Here is a 21,094-nt window from a genome sequence, read left to right as displayed (position 1 = left end):
GTTGGCTCTCGCTTCAGTGAAGCGTGTGGGTGATCTGCACGCGCTCTCGGTGAGCCAGTCTTGCTTGGAGTTTGGGCCTAATGACTCAAAGGTCATACTCAAACCTAGGCACGGTTATGTGCCGAAATCCCTCAACATGCCGTTTCGGGCTCAGGTTATTGCCCTGTCTGCCCTGCCGGTGTCAGGAGAGGATAGAGACTCGAGTCTTCTTTGCCCTGTCAGGGTTTTAAGAGCTTATGTGTCTAGCTCTGCTGCTTTTCGACAGACTGAGCAGCTGTTTGTCTCGTCCGGTGGACGTTCCAAGGGAATGGCTTTTTCAAGACAGACTCTATCCAGATGGATAGTTGACGCTATAGCGTTAGCTTGCGCTGCCAGGGGCCTTCAGTGCCCGCTGGGCGTCAGAGCACACTCCACAAGGGGCGTCGCCTCGTCGTGGGCGTGGTCTACTGGGATCTCCTTGCAGGAGATATGTATGGCGGCAGGTTGGGCCTCGCCGTCTACATTTATCAGGTTCTATAACCTGGAGGTTCCCGCCTTGCAAGCAAGGCTGCTGTCGGTATAGTCGAATCAGGGCCCTGAGGGGAACTCTGAGTTCGTGAGCGTTATGCGCTGCCGACTGTTATATATAAATATCCACAAAATAAAAAACACTGAAATAAGAGCATGTGGTTTATCTGTCAATCAAATGCAGGTGAAAGTTGTGTTCGTTACTACAGCAACAGCAAAGTATTCTTTCAGAATCATCCAATTAGATTAATATAAAAACAAAGTGATGCGTGGTTAAAACACCCAGCACTCTGATGATGTTGTTGGTTGTTGTTGGTGGCTTGGGTTTATGTGTTTGTGTGAGTAATATTAGGACATTTATACACTTTGAAATATAATAAAGAAAACAGACCATTCTTCTGAGCGTTCCGCTCCAATGTCAGAGAGGCAGCGGTTGCCAAGGCCCTGTTTACAAACAATTCTCCCTCCCTTTAGCCTTTCTTACCCTCAAGTGGAGGGGCTGGTGGGGAGGTGAGTCAAATCGATTCACAATCGAACCAACATTACTCTGTTTGGAAGCTAATGCACTTTCGACTGAACTGGAATAAAGTAGAGGGGAGAAGGAAGGGGAGAAAATTGCACACATAAAAACCAGTCGGAGAGTGTGTTACGGCCAGGAAAAGAAAGGGTTGTATTGAGGCGGAAAACATGTTCTCAGGGAAGAAATCAATTAAAACGAACCTTTAAATTATGCCGCATGGCTGTGCCGCTTCTGTTAGGGGCCGGGGCACTGCTGTGGTCTGAGTGAGCGATGAGCCGCAAGGGCCCACAACCGCTGTGAAAAGTGCTGCAATAATGGCAGACTGGTGTGAGATGTCGAGTTGTGGCAGCCCCTCCACACTAAACACTCTTCTGTGTGGGTATTATTTGGTTTGCCTCCAAATCAACGTTGCAAATGGAAGACGTTCCAATTTCGACTCATTTCAATTGTATGCATAAGGAGTCTTTCACAATGGCCATTGTTACCAAGCAGATTACCAGAATTGTATGGAGGTGCCGTGCTCTCATACAAAACAGTCTCAATTGAATATTTATGTCTCAGAAAATGAGCCACCCCTGCATCCTAAAACCATCGCTAAGAAGCCTGTTATGAGTTGTTGATGGGCAGTTGACTTGAAAAATTACAATTCTGTCATCATTTTCTCAACATAATGTCTTTTCAAACCCGTTTGACTCTCTTTTATCATTTGAACACTAAAGAAGTAGTTTTGGCCAATTTCTTTTTTTTTTTCATGTTGCACCTTTAAAATTGCATAAGTAAATGATCATAAAATTTTCAATTTCAAGTGATCTATCACTTTAACATTTGGAAATCAAGATACAGTAAGTCCTCTTGTGGAGTTTAAGTAGAGGGCTCTTTATCTGGGGGACTGGGATAGGCTTCCTTGCGGAGCTGTGCCGTAGGCCCTTCCACTCTGTCACAAAGACAGACCTGTATACACAGTCAGGACTTGTTCTCAGTTATGTGTCCGTACCACAGTGTCTTGTTTGTACAAGGCTGGCCTCAATGTCGTGCTGTTCTACAAGGCCATGTGGCTAGACAGAGCTGAGTGGCTCTCGAAGGAGCCGCATCAAAGGGCCCTATATTCAGAAACAGACAGGTTGAGCACATTACCTGCGCAAAATGGCTGTTTAGAAATGGGAGGGCTGTATTAAATGAAACGCATTCAGCACTCTCAGGTAATTACATCAGCATGTAAAAGTCTAATTAGAGATCTCCAGCGGGACACATCTACTGACACTAATTAAATATAGTCAATCCTGCATTCCCCTCAACCCCACCATTTACACACATCCAGTTACCTCACACACCACACAGACAGGTGAGTGTGTCTGTGTGTTAGTGTGTGGGTTAGATGTGTGTGCAGGCCTTAACAGGAAGGTCTTATTTAGATAGTCCATCAGACTAGTAGTTCTCATTTTCATTTGTCCTCTCAAAAAAAGACATTCTTACTTTTTTGAAGCCCTTTCTTATAGTTATTGTTTTTATGTTGTGCATGTTGGTTGACCATATGATTTTAAATTGGTGAACAAAAGTTATTCAAATAATAAGCAGTTTTATTCTTCTTATTTTCTTAATCAAATAGATTTTAATAAAAGGTTATACCAAACTAGTCAATCATGCTTTCTTTTGAATAATCTTCTGTTATAATTTTAATTTTTTTTCTGCTATTTTTTTATTTTGTGAATATAAAAATATATTGTTTTTAAATTTAATTAAGAAGATTAAAAATATTCTCATCATAAAAGAGATCGTCACATGTATGAATTGCATTTTATAGTAATTTTGAACAAATTAACATGGGGATTAAAAAAAATTGCATCCTGGCATTGACGGAATAAATTTCTACATGCACATCAAAAGTCATGTGACTTTTCCTGAACTAAAAAATTCAATGAATAAACCTAAAACTGGACTAAAACAATTGAATAATAATGTTTACAGTAATGTGTATAGCATATTTCCAAAGCTCAATATTCAATAAATCACATAAAAAAAATTTTGTGAGATATAAAAAGACAATATCAACAAATGTAAGTATGTCAATGCAGAACAGCCCCAACACTCTCTCACATTGTCCCGGGCCCCACTTATTAATAAAAACTTCTGCCTCTGGGGTGTAAAATCTGGTATTTAAGAAAGAGGGCAGTGAATCGATATAGATGGGATACAGCTCAATGTGTGTATTGTGTCTCAGTCTGTTTAAAGGTTTGACTTTGGGCCTCCTGTGGTATTTTTCGTCTGTCAGTCAGTGCCCTTTGACCCTTGAAGTCCTTCTCTGATGAGTGCGTTTGTGTGTGCTTCTGGTTTGGAGTGACTTGTGCATGGTTACAGTACTAATTTACTACCCCACCGTTTGTGTCTATTCTAATTAAGGCCAAGTCATGGCAGACTAGAGCTGGGCCCCATCATACGTCTGCTCCTTATTATACATCAAGCCTCGCACACTCTAACACACAGTCAAACACAAACAGAGAGATTACCCTCAGGTCCAGTTTAATCGCTTTCTTCCTTCAAGTGCAGGCTCAAGGGCGGAGCATGTTGATTCCGGCAGGGGGTCGTCAAGGTAGCAAGGGCTGCAAGGGCGGCACAATGGCAGTGTGCAGGGCATTGATTTGAACCATACCTCTGCACATTCCTCCACAAAACACAATGAAGTGCATTATCCTGCTTGACTAACCCCCCTTCATCACAACCCCTTTTCTCTTCAACAAAGGGCCTTTCACCCAGCAATGTCTAAAACTTATCATCCCACTTACTAACTGTTCTCACCTTAGACATACACATATGTATGTCTATATATACAGGCCAACATTGCCATTTTGTATACATGGGGACCCCAAACTAAAAGGTGTAGTGTGTTTTCATTATTATTATTATTATTATTATTATTTTGGTTAAAGTTCACCCAAAAATAAAAATTGGGATACTAAAAGGACTAAGAAGCAATGTTTTAATTGTTAAAAAGACAAAGTGTGAATTAAAATAAAGATGACATCAAATAAAAGAAATATTAGATTCAAAAAAGTTAAAATATTAAAATGAAAAGCTAAGATGTTGCCTTGAAATTTAATTTACAATAATAAAACTAAAAAAAAATGTTAAAGGTAAATAGAAATGTAAAAGCCCTCAAATCTCATTTGGGATTGTGCACATTCAAATTTGCCATATTACAGTAGGTTACATGCAAGAGCGAAAGCTCCTTAATGTCATTGTCAAATGGCGTCACATCATGAGGGTGATTAAATCATACAATTTCTCTTTTTCAGGTGTACTGTCCCTTTAAGAATCTTGATTTTGTTATTTTTTTAAGTTCCTCTGTCAGCTCAATCGAGGGCTCGTTGCACACAAAATGACAGGGAACTTATCTTTGTATCTGTTTCTTACAAATACAGATTATCCTTTAACTCGTGTGGCTGTGTGTTTGCATATCAGCGGGAGAGAGAGAGCAGAAAAACACTTAAACCACTTTATCGGACTCGTTTGCTGTGTAAACCGCACAGAGTAAACAGTGTCAGGCTCAAGTGTCAAGTCCAAATCTATTCCAGAACCGGTCGGTTAATTAAAGCCATCCTTCCCCATGTACAAGTGAACAAATCAGCTGTCTTAATTATGATAATTAGCAGCAACATCCTTTCAGATTCCTGCACAAAAAAAAAAAAACGAGAAATTGAATCGCATGATGCCACTCGTTAACGAGGTCGTCAGTCAAGCAGCGCAGCTAATTACGACAGGAGGGAGATTTCTCTTCAGAGCAACGCAGTGATTTTTCACCAGCGAGTCAAGGGAGATGCTCAAACACACACCGCGGGGGTAACCCAATGCTATCGCACATACACACTCCTTTATACAGGCCTCTTCTTGTCCTGTAACTTCCTGTATGGACTGACTCTAGGGAGGTTTGCAACCACTACCGGTTTAGATTTTGTAGTTCTGTTCTCTCAGTAACCGTTTGGATGCAGTTTGAAACGGTTGACTGCGTCTCAGTGCAGCCAGTCGTGGTCAGTCCAGATGTTTCAGCTCCCATTTAAAAGAACAAGCTGCAGCAGCCTCTGTCTGAGAGCGTACATCTTTATTTGAGAGAGCGAGAGAGTTTTGTAGATGTGCACTTATGTAACTGTGTTATCTGTGTGTGAGAGTGTGTGTAGAACAGGGCTGATTGAATTAGAGTAATTAGAGACAGCTCACAGTGTCAGTATTAATCACACTGCAGTCTCATTATGGGTCCTGCACATCATTTCTTTCATCTCTTTCTCTTGTTCCCTCTTACACACTTACATACATACATACATATGGCCTAAAGTTATCCCCTACACACACACACACACACACATATTGTATATTTAGATATATTTGTTAGATATATTTTTTAAATATGTATTTATATTATTATTACATGGCTCTCTGAAAAAAGGCTGTGTACAAAAATGTAGCTGTAAATATATGCATAATATATGCCGGTTTCCATACTGAATATTTTTTTGTTGTATCATTACAAACCATAATGTGTAGGTACTCAAAATGCCATGCATTATATTCTCATTTATTTCTGATAGATTTTATAAAAAATTATATATATATATCATGTTATAACAATTTTACAAACAGTCATATTTTTTAATTTTTTAATAAATAAATAATAAATGTAAATAATAAAAATACAAATGTGTTTTTTTTTTATGCAAAACACCAAAGATCATTTAATTTATTTTTACACTCTCTCTGGAATAACTGATTCTGATTATTTTAGCATTTAAAAGTCAAAGAGAGAGAGAGAAATAGAGAGTATAGAAAATGCAATAGATAACCAGTTCATCAGTCTCTCTGACAAAAGGGTGGCAAACAAAAAACCTTTGCAGGAACTGGAAAACTCCTAAGGATGGAGTGGGGAAATGGATGGAGCTAAGTCCAGATAAACCCTTGAGGCAAACTTGCTGAAATCTGGACAGGTGCTGGGCCCTGGAAAATGATTTAGATTCCAACAAGACAATGACCTGTAACATCCTGCAGTAGTCAGAGTGGAGTGGCTTGAAACCATTATGGTTATTGTCTTGGAGTGGACCAGTCAAATCTCAAAGCAACTGAGCACCTGTGAAATGACTTACGTGCTGCTGCTCAAAAACTGTCAAAAAGCAACTAAATTAACATACATGACGACAGAAGCCAAATATGGTCCAAACTCTATTAACACTGACAGACAAATACTCAGTTTTTTTTACTATCATCAATGTTATTTACATTTATTAAGTAAAATTTAAGATGATTCTTTTGGCTTTTTTCTTTGAATTTGTTGTGAAATCTCAATGCCATCTGGTAATTGCATTGGCGTTCCTGTAACACACGGTAAAATTGTACACTATGCACACTAACCTGAATTCTGAAATGATTGTATGTTGCAGACTGTTGCAGAGTGATCCCACCACACATTCACGCTCTTTACAGGAGGAATGAAGACAAGTGACGCTGAAGACAGGTAAGAACCCCAGGTCCAGTGACCTCCTGGTCACTTTGGGGATTTTTACAACAAACCTACTGATCTGACACATCTCATATCTGCACCCTACACGGGAAACTGGGGCTTACTGCCACATGGGAATTATATCTCAGTTAAGTGAATTTATACATGTTTTCTCTAGCATCTCATGGAGCTTCACACCACATCAGATTTATTTTTGTATTTTACTTTTTTTAAGTAATCAGGTAAACAGACAAGTTGTCAATTTTGTTTTGTGATTTTAAACATCTCACAGACCTTTTTCTTTTTTCTTTTTTTATTTATTTTAGATTTTGATTCAATAGCTGTTAGGTAAACAAAGAAGTTGTCACATGTTTGCTTTTTTTAATTTATTTATTGTTTGTAGTTGTTACAATATTCGTTGGCCAAGTCAATGGTTTTATATTTTTATACATTATATTTACCATTTTCTATTAATTTAAGTTAAGCTGAAAATCCTACGCTTCATAGTAGGATTCATTGTGTCAGCTTACCCCATAAAATTGTGATAAGATGCCCCGCTATTGTCACCAGTGGTCAAAGTGTATTCAGTGAACCGTAGAATATGTTTTTTCCCTTCGCAGTAAAAGCTATTCAAGAGCTTGTTTGTAGCCAAGATTTTAAAGGAATGTGTCTTTACAGAAACTAGCTGTTACACACACAAACACACACACACACACACAGTGTATGGATGTATCTAAAGTAAAGGAAAAGATGTTTTCATATTTTATGTCGTTAATCATTTGAAAATTACAGATCTGTGACAGAATGCTCTTTAACGTTTACATTTTTTTAAATTAAATCAGTCTGCTAAAAAAAAATCAAATATCTTTCAAAGTTAATGTCTCCGTTGTTTTATAACAAATGAATGAAATATCACTTTTATGAACAAGAATAAAAAACATCAGCTCGCCGAAATGCTGAAATTAATATCCAGTCTGGGCTCACGTTCAGGTGTCTCAGCTTTTATTTGTCTCTGCTCATTACGTGCTGAGTTTGTGTTTACTCAAAAAAATCTCTGTTTAAGAAAGAGAGAGAATCTCCAGTGTTCCCAGTGTCATTATTCATCTTTTTCTTTTAATGAGTCTGAAATAATTATTTGTTTCAAGGAGAGCAATCCTTAATAAGGTGTTGCAGGAAAAACAACAGGAAAAAGGAATCAGGGGAGCGACATCTTTTGAGTACAGCTGCTGTGTTCGTGTTAATGAATGCAGGTTGGGTTAATGACGAGGAGTAGACTTCAAACAGTCTGTCTCTGATGAGGGTCTTTTCATAACTGCTTCTAAGGGTAAAGTCTTTGCTTTGGCTGCCCTCGTCTCTATAGTGCTCAATGACACATACACGCTGAACTCTGATCAGGGCTTTAGGTCAGCAAATCTGTTGTAGAAATTGGGCGTAACACTCAGTGATTGGAAATTAAAAATGGCTCGTCCTCATGGGCTGGAGAGAGAGATGCAGTGTGACATTGCGTGAAATTATTTAACAGGTCTGCTGAGGTTAACAGTGTGGGCTGATTTGGACTTTTAAATAACTTAAGACATCATATTATCATCAGGGTGGCTGCTAAAGTCATGTTTGTTTTTCTTCTATAGAGCGCATGTAGTGTGTAAGTGAGTCTCAATACAGGTCAGATCTGTACGTAGTATGTGAAGTGACACTTACAAAAATACATAAATGCAGGGCTGGCAAAGTTAATGTGCTAATTGCATTAATTGTTATATTTTTTTATAACAAATCTACATTTAGTTTTGTAGGGGATGCTAATTACCACATAGATTGAGTTAAAGAATAGTTGTTGTTGTTGCATCTATAATGTATGTTTGTCACGAAGGGGATAATCATATTTGGGGGTCCGAAATGACATCGTATCGGAACCCTCCTTCATATCTTTCCATATCTGTGTCTGTTTTTACACCCTTTCTCACTCTATTATATCCTATCAGCAGTCATTCTCTCTGTATCTGTCTTATTTGATGTCGTAAGTGCATGTTGTCTAGCTGACTGAGGGCTGTTTAATTTGATCTAACCACATGAAAACAAACAGTCTGTCCCAACACTCATTTCTCCTACGGACTCATCTCTCCCCCTTCCTTCCTTTTTTCTGGTCTGCTTTTCCTATCATTCTTTTATATACAAACCGTTCTTTTCATCTCTTCATTTCAACCTCTCTTTTTCATTTGGTCATTTTCTTTAGTTTTTTCCCCCATAAATTCTATCCTGCTTTCTCTCACACCAATTGTGTTGAAACACCTTTTTGTGTGTTTCTGGGCCCCGAGTCCATCAAGACCAGTGTGTGTGTGTGTGTGTGTGAGAAAGTGTGCGTTTGATGTGTAGTGCTGTCCGCGCTGCTCTGTATGCTGGTGAGAAGGAGATCATTATGTGTGCTTGTATTTGAGTCGTTTTTATTTAAGACGCCAGACAATGGACTGGTGATTGAAGAAAACAGCAGGCTGACAATGAGTCTCTGTGTCTGATAATGCAGCACCATCCTGCCGGGCAGCTTTAGGAGGGCCCCGGCTCATTGTGGCTCCGGGGAGAAAGGGAGAGAGGGAGAGAGAACAAACCCGCTGCTTAGTAGGAGGAATATTTTGTCGTGGTATGTCATTATTTTGCAAATTTGTATTATCTCATCATGTTGTCTTCATTGTAATTGCAGCTAATTAGAGGGCTAGTTAGAGGCCGGGCTTTGAGGCTAGCTTTAGCGTGAAAGAAGCCCGCCGATTAGCACTCTCCACCGGAGGAACCACAGAAAGGGGAGATTAATCTGGTTACCTTGACGACACTCACTTCCATCTGCGAGGAACAATGAGGTTTTGTTTCTTTGGATCAGTTCGGATCAACAGAACGTGGTGTTCTTGCTTTAACAATGCCCAATTCTGTCTAACCTTCTCTGCCGCTCTCCTGTTTTGGGCCCCCCTGCCACCTCTACTACTTCTCCTTCAAATCTTCATCCCCTCATCTTTTCACTCTTCAGTTTCCTTGCTTCTTGGCATTCCCATGATTTTTCAGATAGCGTGACTTCTAAAATCTCTTAAGTGTCTGTATTAGAGATGGCCATTGTGGTTTCTTTTTTTTTTTCAACTTGACCGATAAAAGATTATCCAACTACTCGAGTACTTGACAAATATATCATCAAACAATTTGACAGGTAAAACATTCGACTACTTGACAGATATAAATCATCCAACTATTCACATACTGGAAAGGTAAATCCTCTGACTAATCGAGTACTGGACAGATAAATCATTTGACTTAGTGACAGATAAATCATTTGACTGAATTATTTCTGAGCTCGACAGACATGAATCATTCAACTACTTGACAAATAAAGCTCTGTCCATTTGAGAACTCAACAGTTAAATCATCCGAGTACTCAAGAACATGACCGTGAGCCATCCGACTACTTGCGAACTTAACAGAGAAATCAATCGAGTCCTTGACAGATTTCAGTACCCATGAACTCAACTAGTGTCATTCATCCAATAAATAATCTGACTTCTTGACAGGTAAATCATTTGATTACTCAATCATATAAATCATTCGACTAGTCAAGTATACGACAGATAAATCATCTAACTAATTGACAACTCAATAGATAAATCATCTGATGACTTGGATTCTCGACACATGCTACTTCTTGAGTACTGGTTTATATATGCCTTGTTTTTGAGTACTCTGGTGCACGAGTCTATCTCTAGTGTACAGTATGTTGATTTAAAGGCAGGGGAATGGGGTTGTGTTGTCCACGACTTAGGTGCCCTTGACCAAGGCACCGAACCCCCAACTGCTCCCCGGGCGCCGCAGCATAAAAAATGGCTGCCCACTGCTCCGGGTGTGTGTTCACAGTGTGTGTGTGTGTTCACTGCTCTGTGTGTGTGCACTTCGGATGGGTTAAATGCAGAGCACAAATTCTGAGTATGGGTCACCATACTTGGCCGAATGTCACTTCACTTTCACTTTCGTTGTGTGTTGTGACAGGCAGAGGTTACCATAGGTTGTGACCCTGTCACACAAAACCTTAAGATGTGTCCCTAAATCCCCCTCTGGGCTGAAAAGCACTTAATGAATTAACCTCGCCTGACTGTAGACACAGCTCAGGGACTCCCTGCGTACACCAGCCCCATAGACAGTGAGCTTGTACAGTGAAAGAGAAGAGACTGTTAAAAGTAAAAAAAATTAATTAAAAAAAGTATTTTGTTTGTGATGAGGAGGAAAATGGAGAAGGAAGAAGAGGAAAAAAATCAGCATTGCAGATCACATGTAAGTGTTCATTGTGATGAGCAGTTAGAGTTGGAGCACAAAACGTTGTCTCTCCATCTTGTGTTCACTTTGCACTCTGAACAGAAAGAGGGACAATTGAAAGAATGCCAGTGACATCTGCTCCCATGGGCACCACAATGGAGATCCATAGAGATCATACTCACACAGCCCTCACTTACAAAGACACCACTGTATGTGTGTGTGTGTGTTCACAATCCATGTGATCTGGGACTCCACAGCATCTTGACAAAGCCATGTCCATTGTGCCATCCAAATATTCAGAAACTCTCAAACTTCTGTTCTGTATTATAATTTAGACAAATGTAGCGAAATACACTTATTTATTTGTGTTTGGATATTGTTGACAGCCTGTTGGTCTGACAACTTTATGCTATTGTTAAATATAAAACGTGTTTTTAAACGAGTTAAGACATGTACAAGCAGCCTGTTGTTATTGCAAAAATAAACACATACAGTGATCAGGTTTCTTATTTAGAGATAAGCTGACTGTCTCACTTATTCCATGAACATATATATATATATATTCAAAATTTTCAGAATTTCCCACGTCTACACGGAAACCTGTCAATCAAGTGACAGAGGTGGGGCCATTTTATTGGGCGTGTTTGCATTGGGAAGTGACGTCACTCACAGTCGACGGTAATAAATAATTATTAATTAATTAGTGTGGACTTTGTCATCTAAATACTTAATAACCAATAAGGTTAAGGATGTGTCTTAAAAATTACTTCATCTTTTCTATCCTGTGAAGCTTTACTAAAAAAAAATGTTTCCTGATATTGACACTTTGTTCTTTTTGTGGTGCTGAACACGAATCCATTTCTCATCTCTTCTAGGAATGCACATATACAAGTCTGTTCTGGAAGAATTTTTGTATCTTCGATCATACTAAAATGTACCATGTTTTACTATGGTAAATGAGTTATCGATAGTGTTTATAATTAAACCACAGTAGCCACAAATGTACAGTTGTCTGAGACGTTATGAAATGTTCTTTAACATCATGAACCATAAAATGTAGTCAGTGGTCTGCTATGGTTTATTTTCATAATAGGTAAACACAGGTCACACGTTAACACGGTCACATTTCCTTGATTCAGCAGCTGCACGATGTGCCGCCGAGAGTCCTGTCTTGAATCCAGAGATCTGGAGCAGATTCGGTGTAGATCGGTAGCTCAGTGGTTAGTGACTCTCGTCTCGTGGCGCGGCACGCCGTCTTTTAGCGCGTGTTCGAAACCCGCGCCAACACAGACGTACTTTATTTTTTTGTTTATCCTACTTACTTCAGCCACGAAACGGCGATCATACTGCAGCACATCTGCAGCAGAGACCTGAACCAGGAAGTTGGTCACCAGATAACACGGTAACCAGTTAAACCGTAACACCGGGAAGATTAGGCAAATAGACTGGTGACGTAGGTCTGCGCGCGTTTCTCAATACAAAGTACGCTGATTTCGGACTTGCATCCTCGGTAGTTCAGACTTTGTGCATTCGACTCGGGAGTGTGATGTCTGCGAGGACGCAGGTCCGGTAATTCTGCAAACAGCAGCGTACTTGATAACTTCAGTCAGCTCGCCTTGACTACTGCAATTTTCCTCACTGTATATTTACAATAAAACAAAAAAGGATATGAAATACCACTGCCTCCTTTCATTTAAACATAATAATAGCAGCAGAAATGTACTTAGTTCAGGCAAATGTGTATATATACAGTCATTACAAATTAAACTAAATATTATAGCAATTGCCTCTTTTATTACCATCGACTGTGAGTGACGTCACTTCCCAATGCAAACACGCCCAATAAAATGGCCCCACCCCTGTCACTTGATAGACAGGTTTCCGTGTAGATGTTGGAAATTCAAATGCTAAAGGAATTGCGATTCCATTTGAGTTTTGGCAGTTTACATGCACAGTGCAGAGAGAGTGAAAAGGCAAATGTGGTAATTAACATTGCTATTTAAATATGACAGGCTCATAGCTCGTAAGATATGGGAAACACAATTGCAAACGGACTTTGCATTTACATTTTAAATTTGGCAGACATTGTGCGTTCGCTTAAATGAAAATGCAAACGGTCATGCATGATTTGCATTTGGATTGTCACATTTTATGCGTCCACAAATTGAAAACGGAATTGCAAATACAATTTGCAATTCCTTTTGAATAAAGTCCGGAATATAATTCCATAGCACAGTGTCACAATTAACCAATCATAATTATATATTCCAAAGAACATTGTAATAATAGTAATGTGTTGTGTTGGCAGTTTATTAACACATACATATTTTCCCATGTACACTGCTGTTAAAAAATCTGGACTTTTTTTCTTTTCTTTCCTTTTTTTTCTTTATTTCTTTCCTTTTTTATAAATTAATACTTTTGGATGATAAATATTGTTCTTTAGAACTTTATAAATAAATAAAAAAGTATCACAGTTTCCACAAAAAGCTGCACAGCTGTTTTTTAAGAACTGATCATAAGGATTGTTTATTGAGCAGCAAAATATATTAGGATGATTTCTGAAGGATCATGGGATCCTGAAGATTGTAGTAATGGTGTAAGACTGCTGAAGATGCATCTTTTCCGTCGCAGAAATAAATTACATTTATTTTAAATAATTTCAATTACAATTTCAATTAATTTCAATTACAAAATATATTAAGATAAAAAAACTATATTACTGTCTTTACTATATTTTTTAGCAAATAAATGCAGGCCTAGTAAGCATAAGAAACTTAAAAAAAAACACCCTCTTGTCCCCAATGATTTGAACAGTAATGTATACAATATAATATATGTTCATTCATTTTTACTTTTCATGTTATAATTCATAACTGTACCTGATTTTGTAAATTCTTCCCATTTCATATGAAAGCATCTTCAATCCAAGGAAATGAGGGTAAGGCTAGTGTACGTATGTGGGTTTGTTAGTGTGGGGGAGTGTTTTTGTGTTTCTGCATACTTCTCTTTGAGGAAAATTTCCACTATTGTGTTTCATGTGCATTCAAACTGGAGTCTGACGATACGCTCGTAATTTTCGTAAGTCATCTCTATCCAAATCGCTTCAAAGATTTGCAGAGTGCCAAAGATTTTCACCGTTTTCTTTTTTCCTCGGGCCAGTTCTCGCGCGGTGCAGCAAGGAGCATGGAACAACAAAAAAAATGTGAAAAAATCAAAATAAAACAATATCTGAACAGAAAGTGTTTTTTAAAGGGCCTCCGTCAAGATGAACTTTCAGATGCGTTTCCAACGGCACGCAATTGCTGCGTGTGGTACATCTGTTCTTCAGCCACTGAAAGCTGACAGGAAATATCCTCATTATTGAAGCGTCGCTGATTATTCATACATTCACTCAATCATTTGTTTATTCATTCACTCTTTCACTCTGAAAAATAGCTGCTTGATTTGAATGAAAATTGTCTTGTGTCTTCACAGAGGAAATGAGGGTATTTTTTTGTGAGGAAATTGCTATGGTTTGAGTTTACATATGAAAGCCAACCAAAATGTTGGAATTTGGAGCCAAGATGGCTCTCACCATGCACTTGACCAGACAGAGTTCTGTGTTCTACACCCAATGATTATACCTGTTTTGGTGGGAGCAGTGGAGGCTATTGTGCCACATCCTCTCTGTGGTCTGTTTAACGTCATGGCAACCAAACTGTGGCCCCGCTCTCTTAATGGCAGCGTTTATGACATGATGTCACCTGTGTGAGCAAGCTATTGTTTGACTCCTGCCCATGTGACATTTTCCCTCAAACGTGGCCTCTCTGTTACATACACACTCAGGAAAGGATGAGGAGATAGGACATGGACAGGTGCCTTTCACACTGCTCTTCATTCTACTGCACTTCACCGAGTCGGGACTTCTTAATAACCTACGACACTTGAATGCAAATTCTGAGTTTTCTCTAAAACATTTTCATGTTGTTCCAAAAATGTATTATTTTCTTTATTAAGAATACTTAAGAATATGATGTCAAGCTCTAAAATGACAGAAAAATGACAATTTTCTGAAGTTTACAAACATTGCGTGAGAATCGGACTTAAATACATTAATTGAAAAAAATCTCAATATCTACACTAGTTCTTACTGGCATGTTCATGAGAGGTATGGCATATTGTGAACAAAAAATATTTTATTTAAAATCTTTTCAATGCTTTAGTTTATCCAGTTCAGAAAAGCTGAGCAATTTGTTTACAAATAGAATTGACCTTTTGATCAGTGTGTTTATCACATAGATCTGTCATACAATATGACTTACATTTAGTGATTGAGTCATACACTTTTTGAGTTTGAAAACTCTGGTCCCCATTCATTGTATCTGCATGAAAAAAAGCCACCAGCACATTGTTCAACATTTCTACATTTTTTTAGAAAGCCATAGAAGACATAAATTGGAAAAAAAATATAATTTTTGTCTCTATAAAATAAATCACTTTTTTAAAATAATACATTCTTCATGGCACGTAACAGCCTTGTATTTTTCTTTCCTAATGAAACAATCAAAACTGTGTAATTATGAACGTGGTGTCCGAAGAGATCAGCGAACAGATGGAAATTAGTCATTGTTGAATATCAAAGAGTGCATGGCATTGGAAACCGATCCTACAATGAGAGGAAGTGACATGGGAAAGAAATAAAGAGTGAAATTACAAGCAGTAGAGAAGGTGCAGAAGAAACAGGGCAAACCCTCGGAGACCCATGCCGTGGTTTAGGTGCCCGTGAGATACCAATTTCTTTTTTTTTTGGAGACGTAGTTTGCAACCAGGATGTTGTCTACCCCAAACGCACACACATCCCCTCCCCTCCCCTCATTGTTCCATATAGTCTGCTTGGCGATGCCCTCTGTGCCATCTGTAGCCTGTGCCCTGTGCGTGTGCCCCTCCCCCGCCCTCCTGCACTGTGCTGGGTGGGCTTAACCATCTGTGTGCCAGAGGGGGATCATAGGAAGTGGACATGATAACACACAAACATAAGCACATATACATCCACCTTCTTCATTTTTTAGCTTTAGCTGTACTACCATGTCTTGTAGTCTTAACCGTCCTGTATGCTGGTAATAATGACCAATAATCTTATAAACCATATATATTAGTTAAGGTCAAGATTTGTTAGGTAAAAAGTAGTGACCAATATAATTGGCAGGCCATGTAATTCGCTGATATTTGGGCCTTTTTTATTTCAACTGTGATAATAAAAATAGCATTATATTTAAAATTGTATGATATATTTATTTGTAAATGTATTTTATATATTTCATTTTGCATTCATTATATTCATTTAAATTATTCAATTATGTAAGTACATTTTGTATGATTTTATTTATTTTCATTTTATTTTGCCAGGGACACTTGTTAGTTATACTATAATTTGGTCTAATTATTATATCATATTTAATCATACATCAGTTGTGAAATACAATAATTATATTCATAATATTATGTACATATTTAAAAAAAAAAAAAAAAATGTTTTTTTGCCAGGAATATTTGTCAGTTATACTCTATACAGAGAGAGAGATGCCTATGAATGTGTATAATTATATTGTGCTGTGATGAATACGTACTAAACAAATATTGCTTATTTTGTAATAATTACATTGTAAACATTGTGCTTTCTGTCTTTGTTTTTTCTTTCTTTCCTCCCATCTTTTGTTTCTCCACTTTCCTCCTTTGCATTCCCAGAATCCTTCTGGAGGAAGTTAGTACTGGATGGCAGTGTTTGAGGGTATTTGGCAGTCTGGGAGGGGGGAAAAGTCTTGGATGTTTGGCAGGTTTAAGATGGTGTGTGAGTCTCTTTGTGTGTGTGTGTGTGTGTGTGTGTGTGTGTGTGTAAGGAAGGATCTAGGATGTTTGGATGAGATTACATGGCACCATGTCTGACAGTTTGGCATGGTAAGTGTTGGCCGTATGTGTCTGTTAGGTAGTCTAGGAGATTTGCCGTTCTGAGGGTCAGCATTGTCAGGTGTTTGGCTGGAAAGGGGAGCTGGTGTAGGGCTTTAAGCTTGTAGTCCTCAGGAGTTGACAGGACCATGTTGGGCAGAGTGGAGTGTTTGCCGGCGGGAGCATGAGGGGGCAGAATGGGTGTTCTGGCAATATGGACAGGGATGGGGGCACAGAGTGGAAACATGGCTGGAGCATTACGCAGAAAGAGAGGGAGAGGAGTCTGGGTGGCAGAAGGGAAAGCAAAGCGAGACGATGTGCTTTCAGGTGAACAGGATTAAGAAAAAGATCTGTTTGCGGTTCCCCTCAGAACTCCCGCTGCCTCTCTTTCCTTCTTGCTCTCTAAGATAATCGTTTTCTCAAAAGCAGTCATTGCAAACATTAGAGTTTCATGTAAAACAAAAAAGAAAACCACCGCCGTACAATAACTTTCAATCCCCGGATGAAAGAAAAATTACAAATGAGAATTACAAATGAGATATTGATTTTCCTAGATGGCAATGAAATGACATGGAGAGCAAATGGAGTCTCCTGCTTCTGTTTTTTTTCTCCTGAGAAAGTTTCCAACTAAAAGTAAAAAAATAAAAAAGGTAACCGTGAGATAAAGTCCCACCATGAGAGATAAAGTTGCAATACAGTTGCAATTACAAGCTTCCATACAAGTCTCCTCCTGAAATTCCTTAAGAGACCCCCAAAAAAACTCAAACTAAAACCTCTGAATAATACATTTTTGCTTTGGGTTGATTCTTAGTTAGACACCTAACTGTACAAATAATAAACTATATTTTCACCGTTCACCGTTAAGAGGCGAATGTGGTGGCAGCATCAGTACAGGCATGAAGGCAGGCAGAGGATGAGGAGGTGTTGTAGCTGCAGGCTGGAGATCTGAGAGCTTCGCTCAAAGAGGAGCTACACAAAGCCACTGTAGAGAACTCTCTCAATGCTGCTCTCTTCCTCTCTTGTTTTCCTTTCATTCACAGTAGGGCTGGGCGATATATCTAACGATATGATCATGCGCATCTAGTCAGTAAATCCGATTCCGTGATTACCACTAATTCGCATTTAATAGACAGAGCCGTAGATTACTGACAAGCTATGCAATATTGTGTTCATGATCCAAGATGAATCGCCTTTTATAATGAGTGCGATATTGCGTAGCTTGTCAGTGATCTACGGCTCTGTCTGTTAAATGCCGCTCCATTCAAAAGCAGGTGATGGCGATTTAGCGGGAATCACGGAACCAGATTTACTGACTAGATGTGCATGATCATATCGTTAAATATATCGCCCAGCCCTACGCCACAGGCACAGAAGTGTTGAGTCCATGTAGGAGCATGTGCTCTTGACTTTCCAGGAGAGACCTGTCAGGTGTATACGGTCTCCCAACTCTGTCCCAACACTTAAATTGTCTGTTTTGTTTTTTTTAAAGAATTTGTTCATGTTTTGGAGTCTCTATTGTTTACCAATGGTGTATTTGTTTTATCAAAAATACAGTAAAAATACTAATATTGTGAAATATTATAACAATTAATTTTATGTATTTTTAAAAAAGCAAAGCTGAATTTTCAGCATTGATTACTTCAGTCTTCAGTGTCACATGATTCTTCAGAAATCATTCTAATATGCTGATTTAGTGCTCAATATTTAATAATTTCTTATTATTATCAATGTTGAAAATAGTTGCTGTTTATTATTTTTGAGGAAACCAGTATTTTACTTTTATTTTCAAGATTCTTTGTTGAATAGAAAGTTGAAAAGTACAGCATATATTTTAGTAATGGAAATCTTTTTGTAGCATTATAAATGTATTTACTGTAACTTAATTAATTGAATCCATCCTTGCTAAATTTAATAGCATAATATGTACTTAAGCACATTTCAATTTCTGAACTTTTAGTTCACTTCAAGTTAACTAAGTAGGGGTTTTAAAAGGAAAACCTAAGGATAATTTGCATTTAGAAGTTTTGATGGTTCGGGGGCACCTTCTGCTTTTTAACTCAGAGCGTCAGATTGGGAAAATATAAATTTACAACTTAAGAAAACATTTTAAGGTTTTTAATAAATAGCGCCCCATAAGTAGTGGTTTTAAGTCAGTGGGCCGGTTAAGAGCAAAAACAAAATAGTCTAACATGACTGTTTGGTGGTAGGAAGACTAGATGAATGAGAAGATGAACAGAGGGAGGTAGGGGTGAGAGAATGGATGGATGGGTTCTGGGGGGGCATTATCGTGCGTCATTATTTGAGCTCCTGCAGTGCTCCATTGCGGCTCTAATGGTGCGAAGACACTTGGTGTTTCTTTCTCTTCTCTCTCTCCCTTTCATTCACACTATTCTTCCCCGAGCCTGGCACGGCAAAGTAGTTTAGTTTGTTAGAGCTCGATTCAGCCTTGTTAGCAAAGTGAAACACAACAACTGTCTTGTGTGTACCTGTAATCCAGAGTTGTGGTGGTGTGATGTCTTCATTGCAATGCATTGTTTTGTTGCACCTGAGTCGTGTGGGGTTGGTCTTTGAAAGTGAAATGAAGCATAATTTTGTAAATATACTTTCCCTTCTAAGAGCTTTAAGAGACACATCTCACTGGACTGTCAGAGAAAGCAAATGTTTGGTTGTGTTAATATTTATGTCTACCTTGTACATTTATGTGTTTATTTATCCAGAATTGGTAAAAGAAAAAGACTGTGTCTGAAAGTGTCACTGACATAAAGCAGTGGGTTTTAACCTTTACAGACCCAGAAGCCCCCATTCAGACTAGAGGATAAACCAGGGATCGATGTTAAAAAGATAGATTTCATTAACAATCTTTATAACACCAGCATTATTATCTTCGGTAATGCTGACCAGATCAAAAAATTAACAGTCAATATGTGGAGTAATAGCTCTTGAAAATTCAGCTTGCTATTTTTACTGTATTTTGGATTAAATACCTGTAAGTGTAGCCTTGGTGAGCATAAGATCACATTGTGAGATTGAATTTGAAAATAAATATATCAAAATTATGTTGATTATATCAGAATGAAGTAGAATTTACTAGAACAAAGTCAAATCAATACAAGAGTAAAGTCTTAGCAATACGAGATTGCAAGGCACAACACTGTTCCAGTAGCTTCTATCTGAGAAATGGATGTGGAAGATTTAGTCAAATCCTAGTTTAGAATAGATTTAGCAATAAAGAAATCAGAAATGGCAGCAGTGGTCAACTCCTTGGCTGAAGTATTGGAGACATTGATTTTCATCCTCATAGTCTCTTGAGAAACAACATATTCTCTTTGAATAGCACGCAAATGTAACCATCGATATCCTTGGAGTATACCACTGGTTGCTATATCAGATTGCACAAAAGAGACAATTTCCTGAACGTCTGTCTGTATTTTTCTCCTGAATAAATTGTTTCCTACATAACCACTGCAGTGTCCGAATTATAACTCAGTGCTGATGTGCTAAAATACCAAGGACTTCTTTATTGCTAAATCCTGTCCTAAAGTAACTATTATTCTATCATCCACATCCATTTCTCATATAGAAGATAACTGAACAAAGTGGTTTCTTGCAATACTTTTTTTCTCTCTAAATATTAACTGTATTCTCAAAATATTATAATAATCTGATATCATAATCTTGTATTTCTACGACTGTTTTGGTAATTGTGACTTTATTCTTAAAACAAGGAATTTAACCTCACAATTTTAAACCGTATTCTCATAACTGACTTTATTTTTAAAGTATTCAAACATCATTCTCATAATCTTAATCTTTTTTGTTTAACAACGCATTGGTAGTTTATGCAACCCAGGTTGAAAATGAAATAGTTGTTTATGTAACAAAAATTTGTGGCTAGTCATTCACTACATATTGCCAATATGGTTTGCCTAGTGGGTGAAACAGGAAAAGGTAATTACAACAACAGAGCACCTTATAGACCTGCATGTTAAACTCTGAGAAAAGCTGTTGTTGTGTATTTTGTGATATGTTGATATTTACCATTGCCAGATGACTGACAGCAGCAGAGGAGAACAGACAGATTTTCACTGTGTGTGTGTGTACGTACGTGTGTATAAAGGCGTCTTTTGCTGAGGAGGGAAGATAAGGACTCTATCTTAATGGTTTCTCTCGTCTGCCACTCAGCCATCAGACAGAGATTTCCTCTCCCTCAGTCCAGATAAACACACTTCACAACCTTGTCACACATCTTGCGCAAGCCAAAGAGAGAAAGAAAGGAAGCGAGTGATAGTTGATAGGCTGTAGAGATCCATAAAGGAATAGATCACCCAAAAATGAATATTCTGTCATAACTTACCCTCATGTCATTTCAAACCTGTATGACTTTC

At 38.2% G+C, this 21,094-nt stretch overlaps 1 protein-coding gene across 6 annotated transcripts in view; it reads left to right on the top strand.

Moving 5' to 3' along the window:
* Positions 1-21,094, top strand: part of LOC132098931 (transcription factor SOX-5-like) — a 219,239-nt gene that overhangs the window by 108,259 nt on the left and 89,886 nt on the right. For all 6 annotated transcript variants that reach the window (XM_059505235.1, XM_059505234.1, XM_059505232.1 and 3 more), the window contains one exon: positions 6,448-6,521. In XM_059505235.1, coding sequence (XP_059361218.1) covers positions 6,496-6,521 — 26 coding nt within the window. In that variant the 5' untranslated portion in view covers positions 6,448-6,495. The remainder of the gene's footprint in view (positions 1-6,447; positions 6,522-21,094) is intronic.

The sequence above is a fragment of the Carassius carassius genome, chromosome 22, assembly GCF_963082965.1.
Source record: "Carassius carassius chromosome 22, fCarCar2.1, whole genome shotgun sequence".
In the NCBI taxonomy this organism is placed as follows: Eukaryota; Metazoa; Chordata; class Actinopteri; order Cypriniformes; family Cyprinidae; genus Carassius; species Carassius carassius.
Note: the sequence above shows the minus strand (reverse complement) of the source record. Positions and strands in the feature narration are given on the sequence as shown.